Source organism: Neopelma chrysocephalum, unplaced genomic scaffold, assembly GCF_003984885.1.
Source record: "Neopelma chrysocephalum unplaced genomic scaffold, ASM398488v2 Primary Assembly neopelma1_147, whole genome shotgun sequence".
Taxonomy (NCBI): Eukaryota; Metazoa; Chordata; class Aves; order Passeriformes; family Pipridae; genus Neopelma; species Neopelma chrysocephalum.
Window position 1 is genome coordinate 13703939 of NW_020897809.1, and position 23356 is coordinate 13727294.

The 23356-nt window shown below is 42.8% G+C and overlaps 1 protein-coding gene across 29 annotated transcripts in view; it reads right to left on the reverse strand.

Annotated features, from left to right (window-relative positions):
- Positions 1 to 23356, reverse strand: part of FOXP1 (forkhead box P1) — a 345834-nt gene that overhangs the window by 8352 nt on the left and 314126 nt on the right. For 24 of the 29 annotated variants that reach the window (XM_027700836.1, XM_027700814.1, XM_027700842.1 and 21 more), the window contains 8 exons: positions 22893 to 22976; positions 14243 to 14444; positions 14052 to 14131; positions 13305 to 13406; positions 8550 to 8671; positions 6395 to 6464; positions 4459 to 4497; positions 2618 to 2784 (listed from right to left, as the gene is read on the reverse strand). In XM_027700836.1, coding sequence (XP_027556637.1) covers positions 2618 to 2784; positions 4459 to 4497; positions 6395 to 6464; positions 8550 to 8671; positions 13305 to 13406; positions 14052 to 14131; positions 14243 to 14444; positions 22893 to 22976 — 866 coding nt within the window. The remainder of the gene's footprint in view (positions 1 to 2617; positions 2785 to 4458; positions 4498 to 6394; positions 6465 to 8549; positions 8672 to 13304; positions 13407 to 14051; positions 14132 to 14242; positions 14445 to 22892; positions 22977 to 23356) is intronic. The other 5 variants (XM_027700840.1, XM_027700839.1, XM_027700838.1 and 2 more) reach the window with 3 other exon arrangements.

Genomic DNA, 23356 nt, shown 5'->3' on the forward strand with positions numbered 1-23356 from the left:
GTAGATGCCCAAGACTCCAGAAGGGGTTAACAATAAATAACCTTGCTGAACACAGATTCCCCTTCTTTTCACATCTGAGTAATTCTTTTGTTTGTCCACTCTGGGAACAGAGGAGTTTTTAATAAAGCTGACTGTTGTTTAAAGCCACTGAGTTCTGGTGGTGCACACAGCATGGAGTAGTTTGCTTTGTGGCTACCTTTGGAGCATATCAGGATGAAAGTGTTATGTCCCCAAGCTGTAATTATGCGACTACTTTCTAGTGTTTCAAAAGGAGGGAGAGAGAAGGGAAAAAAACCCACCCTAGCTGTGGTTCAATGTGTCATAAAAAGGAAACGAATGAGTGGTAATAAGACTTCAGCTAAAGTGTTAGACTTCTTAGCTGTCATGTTAACAAGGTCCTTTAAACCTTACAATAAAGTTTAAAGCTTGACTCCTTCTAATATACTGAAATTGTTTAAAAAATAATTTGCATTATGACAAGGAAATCTGTGCTGTGAAAAAAAATGAAAATGTTGTTAACAAAGCAGGAGCATGAAAAATTAAAGGTTTCATAGTGTCTGGAAATTTGCTGTTGACTTGTGATTTTGTTTAGTGAACAGGGTAAACCCCGTGACGTTTGAATGGTGCTCTGGCTTTAGATCCCTTCAAACTACTTAGAAACACCATTATAATGGTGTTTCTAAGTACCAATACCAGCTCTGAGGCTGGTATTGGAACATCACCCAGCCACATTTTACTTAAGCAAAAAGAAATGTTCAGCAGAGAACACATATATTATCAATTCTGAGAAAATGAAAACACTCAGGAAACAATCATTTCCATATTACAACAGAAAATTGGATTTTCTGGTGTATAATGAAAATGAGGCATCACTCCCCTGACCTCCTCTCTCTCCAGTATTTGTTCTGTGCCCCTCACCTTGGTATCAATGTGCTAAGAGATGATTATTAAGTGCAACAAAGGCCACAGCTATGCACAGTTCTGGAAGATGTCCTAGCCTGTTTCAACTCGGTTATTTTTTCCTCCTCACAGTCTCTTCAAAGACAAGGAAACCTTAGGTGAAATGAGAAGTGCATGAACTGCACTAGCCTTGAACTTGCAAAAAAATAATTACTTGGATTAACGCAACATCATAAACATTCATCCCTGTCTGTTAGGCCAGGAGAAACCCTTGGGAGAAGTCTGGTTTCTGGAGAGAAGCCATGTCCCTCCACTCCTCCTTCACGCCGGCCCTGCGTGGTCACGGGCAGAGGATAACGAATTGTGACTAAAACTGCCTCGAGATGAATCCGTCTGTGAGAGACGGAAAGTGTGTCATGCAACGTTACTCTGGGAGAGATAATTAATACTGCACAAACAATCACTGGAAAAGCTAAACACATTATTTGAATGTTTTGAAGTAAATGGTAAAAGACAATGTTTAAATTAATTATTAATTAAAAATGAATGTTGCCATCTTTAAAGATTTTTTTTTCAAAGCACTTTGTGCACTGATTTAAAATGCTGCGATATCAAAGTATCCAGAGCCTCAGATTCCTTCGTGCCCCCTCCCCTCTGACAACACATTATGCAGGTGGGAAACTTTTTTGCCATTAAATGCTAATTAGTTTCACAACTAATTACTATCGTGGTATTAGGTTAATGTTTTTTCTACTTTTTGATTTAGACTTACTTTTGTAAATCCCTTATTCAAATTACTTTGAAGTAAAAGACTATGAATTAGTTCCCTTTTTAATGTGTAATGTGAGCTCTGGCAAGGCAGCCAGTAATTTTACAGCCTGTTTTAAGGAGCAGGGGGGAAGACAGGCAGTGCAGCTCCTGTGCACAGTCACTCACAGGTACCCGAGTTTTGGGAGAACGACAGGACTTATAAACTCCGGCTTCCTCACCAGCCGCCAATTACCCGGTGTGTAAGCTGAGGGGAGGGGGGAGTTTACAGCTTTGCAAACTCACTCCATCACCCCATAAATACCGCACGCACCCATCGGGGCATCACACCCTTCCTGCCTTACCCTTTCCTGCGCCAGCTCGCTGCCCGGGTGCCGCTCGCGCTGAGCAGGGACAGCGAGACCCCGTCACTTCATGTGGTTATAGGCACACTCATTACACCGCCGTCTGTTGCTATAATGCCCCTATTAATTCTCCTTTTGATATTTTAAGAGCAATCTATAAATCACACGGACCTTCACGTTAATGTTTAGTGAGACCGTTGTGCGCTGAGTGGTTTTTTTCGGACCCGCCAAACAAGCCCATTTCCCAGCTCTGCCCCACCGGCCGTGCTCATCACGTGGACCAAAGGGGAGAGAAAGCCACATTTTCTTCTCCAAGAAACATAGTTGCCTATGAGGTTTTGCAAGGTTTAAAGAAAAGAATTGTAAACAAGTGAACGATTTACAGCCCCGCTTGTTAGGCTGAGTTGAGCTGATCAGTTTTATGGGGAAACCGGTAAATGGCTCTTTTATGTTCTAATCACCCCAATCATGTCCTCAGATGGAGAGGTCTGGTCTTGCTGCTACATCCATGAACCTCAGGAAAGAACTAGGAAGGTCTCCAGAGTCACACTTGAGCAGATGGTAAGACAACACCTGGACCAGGCGTGCGCCTGTGCCATACTCACATCGCTTGCATAGGGGAACGTCCTGGACTGCTGTCACTCCCGTTACTGTTCGTATGCTCCATTGCACCATTGAGCTCTTCCCTCATCGCACTGGCTAAATTGCCCAGAGTGGGATTTCCCATGGAAGCAGTAGTGTATAGAGGTATACTGTTCTCAGCCATTGAAGCCTGCCAAGGACACAAACAAATCCATGAAGAGACATGACTAACGTTTTTATACATTGCACAACATGCTCACTTCTTCCAAAACATTCTCCACATTTACATTATTTGCAATTATGTTTTTTTTTTAAACATTGTGCTTTCTGATAGGTATTACCCTGATTCCACCAAGGGAAATTTAACATCATTTACATCTGGGTTTAAGCATTCATAGCTGTATTGGCTTGTGAGAGGACGGAGCTTTCCATTCCCTATTTGCAATTACACCCCTGGAAAAAAAAAAAAGTCCTTTCCCTATTTTCCCTTTGCAAAATTATGTTTGGGGCTTTGGGGTATTTTTTGTGGCTTAGGTTTGGGCTTTGTTTTTAATGAAATTGGGAAAAAATTAGAACTGGCTCAGCTGATAACTCCTTCCCACTGGAGTGAGCAGGCACCAAGCAGGAGCGCAGCATCACCGAGTTTGGTTTTCCTTGGGACACACATGTGAGGCTGCAGTTAGCACTAACTGGATCAGCCTGAGTTCACTGATATACCTGAGAGCTGAATCAGTCCATGCGGAATTTTTTAAACCTCAGCAACTCAGCTCTTACCTCAGCTATTACAGATCTTACCATTTTATTTCCATCTTTCCTTGTTATAAAGAAACACTGTGGAGAGGCACACTGGAGTTAACTTTCTAAATGGAAATCTTTGTAGGAAGAGAATGAACTGTTAAATATTTTGCTTCTGATTCCCACCATTCTGCCTGCTAATATTTACTGTGTGTCAGCATTAGCTCATGTTGATGGCACAGTCCTGTATCCGGCGCGGCAGCGGTGGGAGCACAGAAACCCCAAGCCCCGGAGGAGCCCAGTGTTTGGTGGGGATGGGAGGTACTGGAATGAGAGGCACGGGGATGGGAGGCAAGGCTGTCTGAGGCTGTAGTGCCCAGGGACTGGAAGGACATTTAACCATTTCACCCATCCCAGCCAGATCTGGCTGACATCATCCATGGCTCTCTGAGCTGTGTCCGTGACAAAGAACCACAGGCGCTGGCTCGTCAGTGCTTGACCTTCTCCTAGGGAAGGTCAGCTGGCTGCAGTGGCCAAGCAAAAAAATCCATCAGGCTGGGCCTGAATGATGCAAACCCTGCCTGTGGGAGGGGAATCCATGCAAACGTACTCCCCACCAAACGCTCTCAGCCTGCTCCTAATTCGTGGGACAAAACTCCTCGCTTGTTGCCGAGCCGGCAGTTCTTCCCAGGCAAGCACAGCCAGAGACAGGGAGACGGGATGGGAAGGGAGGGCAGGACCAGCCCTCACTGCAACATCTTCAGGAGCACAGCCCCTTTTATTCTTCCTTATGTTGACCTCTCCATGTGCAGCCTATGTGTCACACGTGATTACAAAAGCTATTCTAACAGGGAGGATTATTTTTATCTTCTTGATTCAACAACCGGCAAACTCATTGTGATTAGGGGATGCGAAAAACGGTTCACATTTCCTGCACTTGGCAAAATAACGACTCAAGTTCTTCACCCACAGTGATAACTTGTAATTGCAGTAAAGCAATTTACTGAGGTAGAGGTGGGACACAAGGAGTATCTGCTATGAAGATAGTAATAGGGGAGGGGGGTGTTTTGAGAGCCCCCGTTGACCCGCTGGGAAGAGAGAGCACTGGTGAGAGCAGGAGTCCCCGTACCTTCCACAGACAGAGGGGGGAGAGAGCTGCTTCTTCTCCCTGGCCGTGAGGGAAAACAGATAGAGGAGATGTCAGAGGGGTCTGGGTGAAGGAGATGGGCAGCTCTGCCACCCCACAGGAAAAGAAACCACAGCCTGGCAGCACACAGTCCCCTGTGCATTCCCTGGCCAGCAGAGAGGCGGCTGTGGTGCTCAAGGGGATGTTCAAGGAGCAGGTCTTCCTAGATGCCCACAAAAGCTGGGGGAACACTGCTTATTAATTATTAATTAGACTGAATGTAGGCACTGGCAGGTAAAGTGTTCTTGTGTTCCAGAGGAATTCGTTGCCCAAGGTCCAAACTACCCACACGGCAGTCGCCACCTGCACGGCTTCCTCCAGACCCCCAGCAGCACCAGAGCAACCACTGGGATTTTGCCTCCAAAATCCAATGGCGGGGAGGAACTTGCTGCTGTATTTTCACCCTAAAAGAGAACCTGCCTCAGTGAAATTATTACTGTTCACCCCCATTTATTAGAGGGACCACAGCGGTAGCAAATTGGGCCCAGGTTCCTCTCTCAGTGCACACGATGCTACGGGGGGGGCAAGAGGACGTGGCTTTTCCAGGAAAAGAGGGGAATGGAAACAGTTTGGAGGTTATCACAAAAGACAAGAATGGATGGAGATGACGACAATGACACGTGTTTCAGAAATAAAACACGAACAGTTCCATATGATAAGCATATTAATTGAAATTAGTCACATATTTAACAATGTGAAGAAATGCAGGATCATTTCATTTTTGCCTTTCAGCCTCATGAATGTAAAATGTGCTTGTAATCTTAATACTATTCAGGAGACAAAGCACTCTTTAAAAATCACACTTCACAAGACTCAAGGGAAAATAAGTTACTAATGAATGGTATTTACAGTTGCTTCATTTAAACATGCTTCCCTTGGCTTTCCAGGAGTTACTGAATAAACTCAAATATTGAGAAGAAAGGCAGAACATAATTTTTCTCCAAATAATCTTTCTTGGTTGAGAAAAAAGAAGTCTTCTAAATCTTCCACAAAACATGATTGCCCAAGCAAATACCCATGGCCATCAGTGAACTTCTAAAGAAGCAACCCCCAACAACCAACCAGGGTGTTGCCTCCTGGATTAGTTCACACCATATAAAACAGGTTTGAACCCACACACAAACACACAGACCCCACTGCAAATCCAGGGCATGATAATGCATTTGTATCTCTGGTTTATACAGCAAACAGTGACTTGACTTGGAGTTTTTGAGCTAGACTCAGGAATTTGTTGAAAGGGTAAAAAGGGCACTCGAAAAAGGGCTGGAGAAATGCACATTTTTAGGTTGCAAGTTATTAACTGTGCACTGACACTTTATATATTTCTGCATTGTGAAAAAACAGAATTTTTGTCTTACAATTACAGCTTAAACCAATAAAAATTATCTTTTTTTTTTCTATAGGAATTGCACCGTTTATTTTTTACCAACAATAGGAAGATATGCAAAAATAGCCCTTAAAAGAAAAGGGGGAAAAATGATCTGCTTTCTCTTTAAAGCCATGAACAATAGAAGGTCACGTGCCGCAGTATCCTATCATTCAGCACATTAATAGCTGTGCTAGAGTAATTACACTTGTGGTATTTTTGCCTCAAGTGAAATTCTGAAATAAGAGGATGGAAATTATGATACTGCTGATAAATATTAATAAGTGAACTTTTAATTTTTTTGCCACAATATTCAAAATGCTAAGCATCTAGCTAATGCTGAAGCAGCCTGATATGTGTTTGCCTCCAGGGACTATGATGCTTTATGCACTTAAGAAAAAAGTTTAACGGAATTAAAATTTAATATCTAATTAGAGCAAGGCTAATATATTTTGAAATGAGTGGGGAAGACACACGCCTCTGTTGCATATTTGCTACAGTCATTAATCTTACCTGTAAAGCAGCATTGAGAGGTGTGCAGTAGGTGTGGCTGGTCTGTATGTTTTTAATAAGAGAAGGGTTACTGCATAAGAAAAACATAAAAAGGAGAGTTAAATGCAACCAACTTCTGTGCGAGTGTTTCAAGCATGTAATGCTTCCTCCCACACCAGAAAACTAGAGCTGAGACTGGTTTTCCACACGAGTTCTCTTTCGTTTCTCTTTTTTTTTTTTTTTTTTTTTTAATTTAAAGAAATTATCTGAGTTTTCAGCTATGGTTATCATGTTTGCCTTTACTAAATAAGGAACATCATTATCTCTCGACGTTACCTCGCCATGTGTTCTACTAGCCTGCGTTAGTAGCACATCTTGGCATCTCTGCTCATTTTAGCTGCGTTCAGGAGAAATCCTCCCATTTTCATCGTGTCTGGGAGCCAGTTACCATGTAAAGGTCCACCGTGAGGAGGCAACGATCAAAAGCATCACGGGACATTTTAAATACTGCTTCATCCAAATTACTCTCCAAGTCTCTGGCAGCGCAGTCTCTCCCAGCACAGCGGGGGACGTGGTGAGAGAGGATCTGAGCCGTGTTATTTCTTGCCAGGCAAACGGGCAGTGGCCACGGCGAGGGGCTGCCCACACCATCACCCCAAACAGCCCGTGGGCATGGAGGCAGCAAGGGCAGGAGGCCCACGCAAACCACCATGCTGCCCTAAAGGCTCTTTGAATAAAAAAATCTTCTGGTGCACCACACTGGACCCCTATTTTAGTCAACTTTACGTAAGGGGTCAGATTTGAGGGATATGAATGCCGAGCATATCCGCTCTCCCTTTAGGAGGCATCTAAATATCACTGGTTCCACCAGAGGGGGAAAAAAATAAATTAAAAGAAACACAAAATAGAAACTGGGTTAAAAGTGCCAATGAAAAAAAATCTCCCGTAAGTTTTATCGCTCACTGGGCATATTTTTATTTTTTTTCATGTGGGAATAAATCGTGGTGAGCAGAGTCTTAACTGAGACCCTTGCAGAGGAACCAGCAAGGATCAGTTGTCCTGGAGAGATGGCCTTCAAGTAAAGGTCAAAGAAAATCGCTTTGGGAGCCCCAGGAATATTGGTGCAGGGTTGTTGTAGGCACAGGGTGGCCTGTTGATTATCATCTTTACAGCCGGTCTCACTGCATTTTCAAACTCTTTAAAGTGAATTCAGCATTTCTGTCTTGTAAGTACCTTACTCTTTCTGATTAAGAGTTGCAAAACAAAGCATACAGTTGAAAGCAAAGGAAAATATCAGAATTAAAACTTATCTGAAGCCTTTCCTGGCATATATCTGTCTTCCTGACACATCTACAGCAGCATATCTGCGCTAGCGCGGATAATTATCTTAGTCTACATTGCTCTATAAATAAATGCTTTAACAAACATGTCACAGTAGAGTTATTACTACAGGCATTTGGATTATCAGAGTAGGACACACAAAATACACATAACAACCAAAAATTTAGTTTCTTTAGCAGCAAAGGTGATGTCACTATTTCGTGAAATGCAAGTCTACATGAGATGGGTAAATCATGCAAAGCAAAGCAACAGCAGAAAAAAAAATTAAAGCAAGTAAAAGCTCTTACTGTGCAACAAGCTCGCCAAAGTTTTCATCAGGGCAGTATTTTCGAGGACGGCCTCGTTGAATATGACGGCCACGTTTAAACTCTTCATCATCAACAGTCCAAAAGGACCCAAACTCATCCTCTACTCTGATAAAGCACTTATGCAGTGAGAGGTTGGTGCGAATGGCACCCTGGGACAAGAGCAGCAGCAAAGGAGATGAAGTGGAAACAAAGGGACACGGGATCGGGGACAGAACAGACATCAAATACAGGGAAAAGGAAAAAGAAAATAAAATGCAATAAGCATAAGCAAATGGTTTGTGAGGGTTAATATGCATTGCCACCTAAAAGCTACTAGCATGTGATGCAACAAACACCAAGCAAGCAGGGTCAGGGTACTGGTGGGCATACAAACAGTAGTGATGAGATGTTTGTCTTGGTTTCCCTTAACTGAGACAATGCGAAACCACCTGTGGTTGGTCTAACACCAGCTAGCAGCCAAAAGCCTCTACGTTAAACTGTAAGCATGATCCGAGCTAGGCTAAGAAGTTCAAACATGGTGGACATACCCACTGATCTTTTGTGGCCTTCGTTTTTGGAACTCTAGTTCATCCACTGTCCATACTGCCCCTTTAACGTTTTCTACTCGCACAAAACACTTGTGAAGACTAAGATTATGACGCACTGCATTCTGCAGCAAGTATAAAAGAGAAAACATTCAAAAACCTTCCATGAGAAAATGCTCATCATTGTCCAAGAACAGCAGCACAGTCAGCTTGACAGTTCTCATTTTGCAATGTTAAGCCCCTTTCCCCTCCCCGCACCCGCTCGCCTTCCCCGTCTCTTTACATCTTATTTTGCAAAGACAAAATAAATAGGAAAGCTTAAACCCAAGATTAAAAATTCAGGTTATTCTTATCAATTATCCCCAGTGTGACTGAGAACAGCCATCATTTTAAGCATGCACATCGTAGAATACAGCACATTTCATACAGAACACAAGAGGAACATTGCTTAGATGTTTTCAAAACAAATATATACGCTCTGCAAAGAGAATTTTCTCCCCTCCTGGAAAAGAAAGCGGTTAGAAAGAACAGAAAGGATTTCATGTAAGTACAGACGGCTGGATTTAGCAGCGAGGCACTGGAGCGGGTGTTGCTGCGGTTTCCCACAGCTGGGCTAATGTGAATCAGGTGCTGAACCTCCCTCCACACCCACGGCACGGACCAGGGCCTCGGCAGCACCCCACCGGCCGGCCGGCACCGACTCCTGCCTCCACGGCTTGCTCTTATATGGAAGTTGGCTCCTATTTCTGGCAGACTACTATAGTGACTGATCTGAGCCTCTGCCAAGTGAAAACATGAGGAGGGCTCTCCGAAACAAAGTGATAATATCCCCACAGTTCATCATGCAGAGGGACCCACGCTCATGGCATCCGATGCCTGGACGTCCGTCCTGCATCAGGAAGGATGAGCCCAGCCAACCCCTGCAATGTGCTGAGGCTGGACACAATGAGACACCTCAGTATGTCACTGCAGGCTGCTGGCTTTTCCATCTCTGTTCCCTCTGAGATGGTGATGAGAGCCTTGCTACTCCTCAAATTGAATGCCATGCTCCTTCCCTGCTTCAGGAGTTTTCTGAGCAAATACCCTACTGCAATGGTTGGACTCGATGATCTTAAAGGATTTTTTCCACCTAAATGACTCTATGATTCTACGAAGCCATTGTTCATGGAATTTGTACATGGGGCTTGTCCCCAGCACTGCTTGGGAAACCAGGAAAACAGAAGAAGCCGTTTGCGAAAAATCTGCAGGCGAACAAACTCCATCCTCACTGGCACCATTGATTCAGTCAATCTGGTTGACTCGTTAGCAGGCATAAAGCCAGCCAAACACATGGCCTGGGTCTAGGAAACCAGGAGATGACAATTTTTTTCCTTCCGACATCATCATCATCCTTTTTTTCATGAACATGGGGACTGGATGGTGAAAGGCAGCTCTAATAGTGAATGTCTAAATCACTGTGCAAACAAAGGGTATGCACAGAGCATTTGTCATGTAAATTAGGAGGCGGTGGTGTGTGTGCTGGGAGGGGAAGGCAAAGAGTCTTCTGCTCTTTCTCCAATTCCCTGCCATGGTAAGTGCAATTCTCACACTCCCACCCCAATATGGGTGGAAGATTTGGGGTATGAACTGCCTTTGCTCAGCAGATGCTTGAGTGCATCTCCTCCGGCTGTAGGTGCCCAATCCAGGCAGTTTGGCTTTTCCACACTGATCTGCTTCTGAACTGGTGGAAAAATAAACCTTGAATATGCTTTTGCTCTCAGCAAGGCAGAAAATCTAGCAGAAAATCAACCTGTCCATCAGGGCTGCTTCCTTCTGCTCTTACTTTCTTCTGTTCTTATTTTTTAATGATATTTTTTTTTCCCTCCCACCTCTTCCAGATTTCACTGCTGTTGACATTTTTGGCAAAATCTCTGATTTTGAGGTGGAGGAAAAACATGTAAACGCCCCACACCTTACGAGCTAAAATCAGCCAGCTCAGCAACTGCTGGTGGGTGCCGTACTAGTGCAACCCGACACAGGGCTGCTGGCCCACATCTGGGTAACTCAGGCAGTTTCCTGTGAAAATGGGAACACTGTCAAGTCTGGAGCAAAATGTAAGAATAATAACACTATTTCCCCCAGTGAAAACTGATCTTGTGGTTCATACAGCAGTTGATCAAACACACACGGCAAAGCTCAGCGAAGGGAGTCCTTGGAGTTTGTAAATAGTCTCTAAATACAGGGTTGAGCAGAAATATTTGTGTTCTCCTTTAAACGAATTTAATGTTGGAGAAATACTTTACAGTCTGTTCTTGTTCTCTTGAAGTCCATGTGCAATTGATGGTTAAGGCTGCAGGATCAGGCTCTTGATATGTTGAAACAGACAAGTCGAGTGTTTACAAGACATCCATGAAGTGTTGCCCTCACTTCCTATTTTCCATGTGATCCCTTATTTAAGAAGTTCATGCCAGAAAGAAATTGTTGTGTTTCCCCTGCCTCTGGATACTTGCTATCTAACAGTTTTATTTGAACAATACCCCAACGTGTTGGAGCCACACCTGCAGCCTGTGCCTCATGGCTGTGACTCAGTGCCAGCAAATTACTCCAAAAAATAAAAGCAAACAGACATTGCCTCTGACCTGTCAGAACCAGTTCACAGTGCTCCCCCAGCAATCAGCTTAACAGAAAAATTAGGAGCTATTATTGTAAGATTATATATTTACCTTGTTAAAAATATTTGTATGCAAGCCACTTTTGCAGAAAAATTACCCTGAACATGCTTGAATGTAGTAAATGAAAGGGTTTGTTATTTTAATGACTGCTCAGGCTCTGCCGTACTGCATTTTGGGAAAGAGGTTCATTTTTTAAAGGTCTTTATTCCTGCACTCTTCTGTGTTTTTGAAATAGGGCTCAGGGAAGCTTTCCCTCACCAAACCCTGACCCTAAACTTGGGGAACACTGACCCAAACGCCCCCTAAGCATTAGCTGAAGGTGAGCGCAAATCAGCACATATATATTCAAATTATTCTGATTCCGCAATTAGCCCCTTGTGCTCGTTCTGCGCCCCGTGGGCTTCCCATCATGCCAATCCAGGGCTGCATTTTCATCCCTGCTGTTCCTGAAGGCTGGCAGAAATCTGAGCAGTCTCCAGCACAAAAACCTGCATTACTCCAAGCAGTTGCCAATTTTGCTGGTGCTGCTTGATCTGGGGTGAAGCTTTCCTTTTCCCTGTTACAGGAAACAGGACCTGGACACCTGCAGAAAGTCAAGGTGTCCAAGGAGGGATCTCCCCAGGACACACCCTGCCCTTCTGCAAGCCCGAGGATGTGTAACTCAGTCTCTTAGCTCCTCTTCTCTATCTGCATGTGGCTTCTGGGACTGGATTTTATAGGATGCAAAAAGCTAATTCCCAAAACTAGCCTCACAGGAGATACAGCCAGGGCTGCCTGCTGCCTTCTTCCATTCCTCCCTCCACTTCCCTTTGCTGCTGGAACTAAATAGGATTTTTACTTTAGCACCCACACCTGCAGCTGCTGAAAGTCCTACTGGAACCACTCCAGCAGCAAAAGACAGGCAGGTCTAAAAGGATCTTAAATCAGGGAAAGTTAATTTCCTTTCTGGATAGTAAGGAAGCTGCAAAGTGAAACACTGCTCATGTTTTCCAACTGCAGGGAAGAATCAAAGCAGCAATCACAGAAACTTTTCCTGAACTTAAGAGCTTCTAGACCAAGTTTGAATATGTACAAAATTGAGCTGGGATCTGAATTAAAAGCAAACCATGCCACTAAAAAAAAAACAAGCTAACTTCCAAGGACCATTTTTAGCTCCATCCTCTGAAGGAATTAATCCTAAATGCAGGCTGAGACAGGGAAAACAGAAAGAGCTGATGGGACAGCATGTATGGGACCTATTTATACTACCTGGTCATTTGAAGTTGTCTGAGAGGAAGAGAGCTGTCTAGATTAAGAGGGGCTCCAAGTACCAGGGTGCAAGTTTTATAGTGATGCAAGATCCTGTTATTTGATTCATTCATTCGTAATTGCACTGGATTCAGAAACCAATGTGGATATTAAAGTGCTATATATATAAGGGAAAGAGTGGCCCCTCCAAAATATAAAATTAACTCCCCAAACCTTTTACCTAACAATATCTGTGGTAGTGATGGAAAGAAATTGAAGTGCCAAAACCCAAGTTTATTTCTGTTAAAGACATTTCTTATTGTGGAGTTTGGTTCTTGCATATTACATTCAATAAGCTTCTGCTGTATGATTAAAAAAAAACAGAGAGGAAGGTTGTAACAGAGCTGTATATGTAATTATGAGTCAACTGATTGAGGAAAGAAATCCACTGATCTACAGATCCTAGGGAAAAGAAGTGGTTGTTGTGATTACAGCCTGCATAACTAAAAAGACAAACAGTATATCTTCTACTGACACAAGAACTTTTTTTTTTACTCCTTTTTTTTTTTTCCCTTTTCTAATACGTTCCAGCTGAAGGGCTTGAGTTTCCCTGCTCGTAGCAACCACACAGAGGAACTCGTGGCATAATCACAGAACATAAAAGCCAATAATGGGGATTCAATTAGTGGTTTTCAAAGGCAGAAGAATTTTTCTGCCAAATATCGAATTGTTCCTGCAGATAAGGCACCCAGCGAGCGTCAAAACTGCCGATCTAAATTTTCATGTCCACATGTCGGTACAATTTGTTATGTCATCAGCAGTGCCCGTTCTGTACATGGCAGACAGCAAAGGCAAGAGGCAGAGGCGGGCTCGGGCTTACCTTCCACGTCGCCGCGTTGCGTCGGAAGTAAGCGAACATTCGCGTGAACCAGTTGTAGATTTCATTTAGTGTTAGCTGTTTTTCGGGAGATTCCAGGATGGCCTTGTGAAGCAAAGCGATTGCAAGATCAGTTACGAGCACGCCAGCACAAAACACACTCACAGTTTTACTTCACCCCACACCAGAAAGGGAAGAAAAGGAAGAAAGAATGAAAAAGAAGAGATCTGGAGCAAAAAAATCCAAAGGAGGGTTTTCACAATATGAACTAAGATTAATGGCTGTATTTAACAGTTCAATGGCAAAATTCAAAATGGAATTATCTAATTGTTTTGAGTTTTTATTTCTGTTTCCTTACAGAAATATTAATTTATTAGTCATTCATAAAGCAGAATCAAAGAGAAATGCAAAACATTTCACTAGCTGATTAAAGCTCAGTAATTATTTAGAGCTCAGATTAATTCTAGGGATCAGAGATTACTGTAGCTTGTGATAATTGACTTGCCATCTTTAAACAGGCTCATTTTCACTGTTGTGTGAAATGAATTTCCTAATAATCACATCGTATTGTAATACTTAATCAAAAGCAATTATGTTATATATTGCAGTTCTAAAAACCCTTATAGTAAAGGTTTGAGCATTTGAGCACGCTTACATACCAAAGGTTTGAAAATCTATTTAATCCAGAGTGTGCACATATAGGGAGGCATTTTTTTCCTAATCCGAACGCGTGTGTTTGGCTCTGCTTACCTGTCTAATTAAAGATGCATACGTGAATGGTGGTCTAACTTCTGCGTTCTTATAAAATTCTTGGTTCTGGGCAATATCTGCTAAATAAGAGCAGTTGTTCTGTTATCATCACAGCCTGGTGCCACTGGGCCACGGGTAACAGCAAGCGCCCCCAACCACGGGGGGGGGTTGTGCCACCGGAACCCCCTTACCTGAAGAAATGGGGACGTTGTATTTATCCGAGTACCGCCTCCGGATGGGTCCGACGTTGTGCATGCTCGTGGTAGTGATGACCGACGGTCCCTGCGTGACGGGAGTGATGGGCGCAGTCGGGGTGGTGGGAGTATGAGGTAAGCTCTGTGGAGACGCCTCGGACGCGGTCTTGGAAAGCGTGACGCTCGATACCAGATTCAGCTGCGGAGGGAAGGACAAGGGTTTCGTTACAAACAGCATTTCCAGATAATTAAGGGCTGCGGAGAAAATTCTTCACGTGGAGTGTCCCTCAGTACGGAGCAGACCCCACAGCCCGAGCGCTCGGCACAAAGTGCTGCTCTAACATCTCCTTTAGGAGACAGCAAAGGGAAATAAATATATACATTTCCGAATAGGTTTAAAAAACAGAACAATGTAGCCTGCTGCCAGAAGTACAAATCATGAATTTTTATCTAAACCTTAAAGCAAGATCTCGCACAGTACATAATCGTTTTAATATTTTACTTCAAGTTTCATTGTTTCACAGTCTAAACCCCACACCTCTCTGATTTCCATTCCATCATTATGCATGGCTTCTAATCAGTCTTCTTGGATATTTCATTGAAGGCATAAGGCTTAAAATAAAAGGCAAGACTTTCCTAGGGACGTGCTAGGGAGAAACGCAATCTCTCTCTTCAGCATTTGGGCTTTTCTTTTTTTTTTCCCCTCCTCTCTGTTCATCCATTTTAAAAGCAAAGCCCAGAGTAGGTTAACACTGGAATAATTTAATTAATCACAGTGCATGAAATACTGTGAGCGTTCAGCCCAGCACAAGTGGCACCACTCTTTCTTTTCCTCCCAGGACAGAAGGCATCGGCATTACCTGCACGAAGCCCAGGCCCACTCATGTGGCACCGTGCCCCAGCAGGCTGTAAAACACACCTGCCCCCAGGATTGGGTATCAAACCCAGCTCCAACCCGAGTGTTTTCGATACACAACCCTATTTATATAACCAGCATCCACATTCCTCCCCGACCCTTTCTTTTTGCCCTACAACGTCCTTTGGAAGACGACACTCAGTCTCAATAGGTCACTCCTGCTGAAGTATTTTAAACAAACAATCCAATCCCTTAACTACAACATCAGAGAAGAAGACTGAGAAAAGGGCTCTTTGACTACTTCCACATTTCCTTCCCTTAGGCAGTTTTGCAAATAATATTGGTGAAATCCTGACCTCATTGAAGTCGGTAGCAAAATTCCTACTGAATTTAACAGGGCCAGAATTTTACAACTTTAGTTCGTGATTAAAACTCCTCTTTTGCTGGACATTAAACCTTTAGAGATGAAGGCAAGGCACACGATGCAGCTATGCCCCCAAATATCTCATGTTTATCCATAAGGCACTGTATTAATTTTCCTCATATGAAAGTACCCAGATAAGAAAACTCCTATTAGCAGCCCTCATACGAGTTAATAGCCACAAATAATGTTTCTTTATAAAAATAATAGGATTTATCCAAAACAAAGGTAGTGGAAAATAAAGAGCTGTAGCATTACAGAGAGGATACCAATGCAAAAAACCCATTGCCCACAGAAAGGGCGCAACCAAGGGAATATAAATTGTGATTGCTTTTCCCTCACGATGGTGAGAAGGAGTGAGCTGAGGGAAGTCCTGGAGACAAACACCCAGCACAGGCTGGTGCCACAGGGCTGCAATAGTGCTCCAAGGGCAGGAGGTGGTGAGCAGCAGACCTGCAAACATTCACCCTTCTGTGCAGGTGCTTACAAACACCGCACCTTCCAGTGGGAAATATTTAATACTTTGTGGCAAAGCCACAGAGTGTGAACCCAAAGAGGGATGATGCTGGTGAAATACAGGTATCGATTTCCAGAGTCCTGCTCTGGTCTGAACCACCACCTGCAGCCTGGAGCTGAGCTCACCTGTTTCAAACCTCATGGTGCCAAGCACTGCCACCACGTGCCACCCAGTCTGCTTGTTGACTGGCATGATTTAAGGACACTTATCAGGGACATATAGATAGTAATGTCTCCCTGTTATCCATCTATCCATCTATTACATATGATAAAAGGACCAGTGATGATAATAATAGTGCAACTGACAGGTCTCACCATGAAATTAAATCTACTGTATTTTATCTCAGTTTCTAAATGGACATTTTAACAGTCCAATAACTGCAAGGAAATTTGCATCAATTTTAAGTGCCCTTCTCAGCACAGGCTCAGCAGCCGGGCCCTCCTGTTGGAAAGATCACTGCTCCTGCTTCATCATTATGGTTCCAACTACTCCATTTCAAAAGAGTCCCCTTCCTTTTTCAGCATGTAAAAACTTAACATTTAATCTGTTTCTACTAGGGAACTGTGAGAAAGGATCCACAAAGGTCAGTGTTCCCTGCTTAAAGAATCTGAATCAAGTTAAATTTCTTTAGGCTTTTCAGCGTAGGTAGCGACGAGGAATAAACACAGAAGAGGACGACCAAAGGGGGGGGGCTTTAACAGGCTTGACAAATGACACTGTGATTCACACCCACTGCTGGGCTGCCACTAATAAGCTACAGAGGAAGCAGCCAATCTCAGCTAATTACCAGATAAAATTGTATTGTAAGGACTCTAATTAGGAGATGCTTATGGAGGTGATCTAATGATTAAACGCTGCATCCAAGTGACCCCACCATCAATGTGCAGTGGTGCAAGATGTCACCGGAATATTTTGTAGAAACAGTAATTTTATTTCAAGGAGGGGAGGCAGTAATATTTGTAATAATGGCTATGAGGTAAACTAATTAAAAGACAGTTCCTAAAGGAAGACTGTGGCTTTGAGCAGCTGTGGCCGTTCCAAAACAAAGTGCCAAATCTCAACAGAGGAGCTGCAGTCAAGTGGAAAATTTCTGCCTGACCTCTGCTCTCGCTATTAATTTGCAGGAAACCTAATGACACATATACATATTCCCACAAAATTGTTCTAATTGCTAATTTGCCAAAGGAGCCCAGTTTCCAAATTAAACATGACTGCAGTCTGTGAGGAAAGAGAGAACAAAAAGCTGGAACGCAGCGAGTCTGCCGCGTTTCACCTCCGACGACCATTTGTGAGCCTGAACCAACAAGTTAATGAAACACGACCTTGTCCATTGCTAGCAAAGTTTTTCCTTTTTCCGTGTTTTATTTGATGACATGCTCCTCTTCCAGCTGGGTTCCCCAAACCCGAGCCAGGGTAAGGGAGGAGAGGGCTGCGCTCCCTCCGCAGCCTTCACTGCTGCTTTCTTTGTTGCATCGATAGCGCCAAGGCTGAAAAATCGGTTGTGAATTAGAGCAGAATAACAAATTATGAATGGTGTTGGTTTTGTTGCCATCTTGAATTATTAATCTGAATGGTAAACTATTAAATCTTAATATTGGTGTCAATTAGAAACGTGGAAGCGGCCATGGATGACTGTGCAGGGCAAAGATCAGGGAGGGACTGGGCTGGGAGGGTTTCTTTTCCTGATGGAAACTCGACACGGTTTCTCCCTGTTTGCATTTGCTATTTAAAAACAAGTTACTATGATTAGAAAAGTTGTTCGAGTTGGTATTTTGTACACAGCCTGTTTCCCACATACCGTAATTTTTGGATGAGGTATCGCTGCTGGCAGAGGGAAGGGAGCCCGAGTCACAGAGTGAGAACTTCAACATTCAAGTGTTCTTGCACTGCAGCAAGACACAACGTGGGTGCTCTCTGAGTACACCCTTGCACCAAGGAGTTAAATGTTTTTGTAATGTTTGTACCGGGGATGGGGGGAAGGGAGGATTTCTCCCAGCCCTTAAAAAAAAACCCAACCAAAAATAAGAAGGAAAAAAACCAACAGAAAACCCACCAAGGCCCACAACAGTTTCAGGTCCTAAAATTCTGCAAATTCAATCACTGAACCTTGTTGGTTCCTTCGTTCAGTTTTGGTTTTTGAGAATATTTCCTCATACTGTTTTGACTTCATCATAAATGCCATAATTGTTTCAGCGTTCAATATCCTGCTTTGGATTTTATTATTAACCTTCCCTTTCAAGAAACAGTCATGTCTTCCTATTAAAGGTGAAAACTGAGTCATTTTCTTTTTTCTTTAGGTATAAACAAGGCAGAGAGGTAACCCCCTCCTTCACCCTGTAAAAGAGATTTCCAGTAAGTGGCTCTCCCACTAGGGTTAAGTCTGATTTCTTTTTGTGTAAACATTTTACATGACAATAGTGGCTGCACATAAAAATAGCCCTGAAACTCTTTTAAAAGAAGAAATATATATATATATATGTTTCTAAGTGTCACGGTGGGGCCATACCCGCTGCTGCAGGGCAGTGACTCCTCTGTGATGGAAGCTGCTGCTCTGGGCCCAACTGGGGCTGAGGATTTATCTGCACTGAGTTCCTGGGACTGAAATCCTTTGGAGCAGCAACTCATTTTCTTGACACCGAGGGCGAGAGAGAAAGTGAATACTCGGCCTAAAACTTAGTTCAGTGCTGTGTCTTCCTCTCCCTGTTTCAGCCTGGACACATTAGTGTATTGGATGTAGAGTCTGGCAGGCAGCAATCACTTAGCAGGTGTTGTTATTGGCAGAAATACTAAGGAAACTGAAGCTGAGGAGTGAGACTTAATGAAAACCAGTATATAAAAACAGCTTTTGTTGTGCTTGAGAATCTCTCTTTATTGCTGCGTATCGTTATTTTTTCAAACTATAAAGTACGGCTACAGCAGCTAAAATGCTCAGTCATTACCTCAACAGTTAAAAGACTCTTTTTTTTTTAATGCTTTGTTATTACAGTTGCTAAAAACAGTATTTCAAAACAATCATAACTGCTATGGTTAAGGGGAAAAAAAGGTACATTAAAGAAGGGATATCTAGCAGTGCATCTTATTTAAAGTGCCAAAGTGTCTTTAAAAGTTTTCTATTTTTAAAAGATGGTTATAACACCTAGTATGAAGAATTACTTGTTGGTTGATGCTTTTTCCTTCTCCCTCCCTTCCTATGAACTTCGACATAAGTTAATCCTCCCAAAGAAAGCACATTTCCATTTGAACCTATTATGCTGATGGCTAACACCGATGAAAAGAGCACGTCGGGGAAGGTTTCTTAATAGCAAAACCAGGGTGACAATTTTTGAGAAATCGTTGTTCCGGCTTTTGTGTTGTGGTTTTGGTTTTTTTACCTTGAAAAAAATTCACCTCACCGGAACACGTCACAGCATATTCTGTCTCAGACAGCTTTGTTCTCACTAGAGTCAGGCCTTTTAGTCCCACCAAAACAACACGTGTAGCACAAAGAGGAACAACTCTGCCTGCCCCAAGTGTTGTGAGACTCCTCAATTTTTTTTAAAAGTGCTGCCATTGAGCATTTTAATTATAAAGCTGGGCATCTTTAAAGGTGGTCCTGAGCACTGGCCCAGCTCCTGGAGTGTTCCCCCTCCACACTCCCTCCTCCCTGCCCAGCACCCCTTGGGAGCAGCACACCAGGCATGGACAGCAACCTCCCTGCTCGGGTACCTGTCTGCCAAGGATTGGGTTATCTACCACTATACTACATAGGAAGGTGCTTGAATCTCATCAGCTTCAGTAGGTCTAGAGAACTTTAATGAACAGATATATGGGTGGGCTAAAACGCAGGGGCCACTCCACCACCCTTAAGCTCAGTACTACTGCAAGGAGCTAAAGCCACCCAAAGGTGGGGATGAGATGGATGGACATGGTTAAACAAGACAAGCAACCCTTACCCAAAGCTGGGTTGGGTTTTGAACTGATGCACAACCATCAAGAACTTGGCTGTGGTCCAACTGGTCCAACACCACCCACTCAGCTGCTGCCCAGAGGCCAAAAGGCAAATACGGTACCACTGGTCAGTGTGGATTACACAGGGCATGTGGTTAACACAGACACCCATATAACCTGCCAGCAGCAAAACAGTTTAAAACAAGCATTAAGATCCTTTAAGTAGAATAAAAACATTTCCTCAGTCATGAAAAGGCTGTAATTTTAAATCCCAATTCACCATGTTTGGATTCACAGCCGCCTTTCCCTTTAAAATCACCAAAGCACCGTAATATATTAGTTCTAACATACACCTTGCATTAGTTATGTTGGCAGAAAAAAAATTAATTACTGGATGTAAAGACTACTTTGCAGTGCAATAATGGTCATCAGATCTTTTTACCAAAGTCCTATCCCACTGAGTTAAAAGGATGAGGGTCTAACAGAGTCTATGCAATGTCTGTGTATTTTTTTCACTAGGAAAGCACAATTTATGCAAAACACTATACTTCTACATTTTATAATTAATTTTCAAATGCTTCACCTATACATATTTTAATAATTTCTGATTTATCAGATGGTATCTATAATAAATTTTTCTATATTTCAATAAATGAAAAGAAGGCAGTTTCAATCCAACAACAGAGTGCCACACAATATAGGCCTGTCAGGCACCAATTTTTACTTCTAACATGTAAGTTAAAGGATAAGGAATTTATAATGCTGCCTGTGAACGAAACCACTTTTCATACACAAATGTGATCTTTTTTTTTCCAAAGGGTAATACAACAGTACATTTACATAAACTAATCCAAACAATCTATGTATTTGACAATGGCAAACCTCACACAGACTGCCTATTGTTGGTTTACATCTTGGAGTTCTTTATGTTGGCTTGTAACACTGCTCTAGCTGTCAAAGGTTTGACTTGGACTCTAAATAAATGGTTATAGAAGTGCTGTGCAGCGATATTGGACTTCTTTGCAAAAGAAAACCTGCTGTGTATGAATTCAAAAGCTATTAATTTTTCAGTCAAAAATATTCATGCCTATTTCTTTTAATAAAGAAACACTGTGCTGAGCAACTGAGAGATAATGTTGACTAGTGGTACAGAATTTTCAATAGAGCAGTTAAAAATAAATTTAGTAGGAGGTCCCCAACAAAGCTATAATTTTCCAGAATGTAAAACATTTTTAATACTAATCAAGACAGCCCTTTTCCCCCTGCGTTCAAGGTTTTTTTTCCGCTGCTTTTCCCTGTTTATTAGCTGTTAACACTAATCTTCATGGCGACACCGCCTGGTATCTCCATAGCCTACAAGCCCCGCCAAAGCTTCCTGCCCTCCGCGGCCGCGCATCGATCGCCGGCTGCCTTTGCCAAACGCCGCTCGCCTTCTGACGATTTCCTCCCTTCAGTTTGTAATCCCTCCTCCTGAGGGGCACCGCTGTTATGAAAGGCCTCAAAGCAGAGAGCGCTTTGAGACTCCCAGATTATTCCGCTGTTTTAATTTTTAATCCAGTAAGAGCTATAGAAACCAAACCTCCTCCCCGTTCTGTTGGGTCTACACACTTTGCCAACAATGCGCTCAAGTATTTGCATTCGGGCTGAGATGGATGTGAGGAACTAGAAGAATGCTATTTTTATAGACAATCTCGGTGGTTTCCACTCTAGAGGGCTGGTGTCCACTGGATCAGGCAATTTTAGGCATCTCTACAGCTTAAATGGAAGGGTTTATATGTACCACTCAACTCTCTCCAAAAAGGCAAGGAAATTTCCCATTGACTTTGACATCTGCTCCAGTGTTGCTGAATAGCCTGCAATTTTCTGTCTAGTAGCCTCCCTATGCACTTCTGCAACCATTTATTTCCAACTACATGGAAACTGAGAAATCCTTTTCTAGTAAAAATGTGTGCGCGAAGTGTTTAATGATTTTATGTTCTCTATCTCTGTAATGTGTTCTGTTTCAGACATTAATTTTGTCTACCAACTGCATCTTGGCAGGCTACCATATTTGCTGGGTTAATAGTCTGACTCCTTTTTATTTCTATCACCATAAATCATACATATATGGGTGTGTGTTTGCTTTATTTATAGAAAAAAAATCAGTCAAAACAGATAAACCAATACTTTGTCATTATGCTGCATCATTGCATATTGATTAAAATTGCTGGTACTAACTATAGATTGTCAACGCTCAATTAATTTTCACACAATGACTCAAAGCAAAATCAAATAAAGCCAGTGTACCTTTAAATCTTACAAATCTTAAAATCAAGAAGCAAAGCACTCTCTCCATTTTGAATAATCATTGGAAGCTCCAAGGAACATTTTCAGCATTAAGAGGTTGGGAGAAAACAACACCTGAAGAAGAGTCATTTCAGCCAAGGAAGGAGATGGGGGATTTGTGTGGGTTTGAGGGTATCCAGGAGTTTTCTTGGGCTGCAAAGTCACTTACTTCCCTTGCTTCCCCTTTTTCAAAGAGCAATCTGGGGTGGAGAAGGTTTCACTTCTCAGTTTCAACAGTATAAAACCTGATACTGGGTAACTGTGATTATCATCAAAATGTGCAGTTAAGAGTTTCTTCTACTGTAAATGTCTGTCAGACAGGGAGAAAGCAAAATAAATATACTAAATATAATTTAATTACGACTCCTTCCTAACACTTCCTAAGATTTCATCCCAGTCAAACTGATGCAAAGTGACTCACAGGCTAGTACATGAGGCCAGAAAAAGGTCCAGTGCATCAGCTTTAGAACAAAATTTCACTTTGAAACTCCCTGAAAAGAGAAGGATGACAAAACCCAGTGGGCCAGACTCCAGTGGGGAACAGGAAAGAGAGGTCTGTTGTGAGGGTTGTTTTTTGTTTTCAGCACGAGTTTGTACTTACGGGTTGAGGGGTGGCTTTTGGTTCAGTTGACTTCACATGCAGGTGTGTCATCATGGCTTGCAGGCGCTCTTTATCTTTTGCAAGCTGAAAGGAGAGAGAAAAAAAAATACCCTCTGTTACTCGTACAAATAAAACCCAGCCTCTGCTTATTCCTAATTAAACAGCTGGCACCGAGGCATGAGACAGAGGAGTTTTATTGCTGAGTAGTTTGGAAATTGTATATGGCCTATTCGTGAGGTAAAGCTAACGCGTGGTGCTGGGTGTCACTATTTCCCAAAGCAAAATGCATTAGCCCTCGAGTGAGAAGAGCTAGACCTGCTGGCACCAAGAGCTTCACTCCAGCCCTGACAGCTAAAAGACAACAGTGAATCATGTTTATTAACCAGCCCCACTCCAGCTCAGGAGGCGCAGCAGAAAGCAAGCAGGGCAGTGGCTCCAGGATGCATTTTCCTCCTTTCAGACCA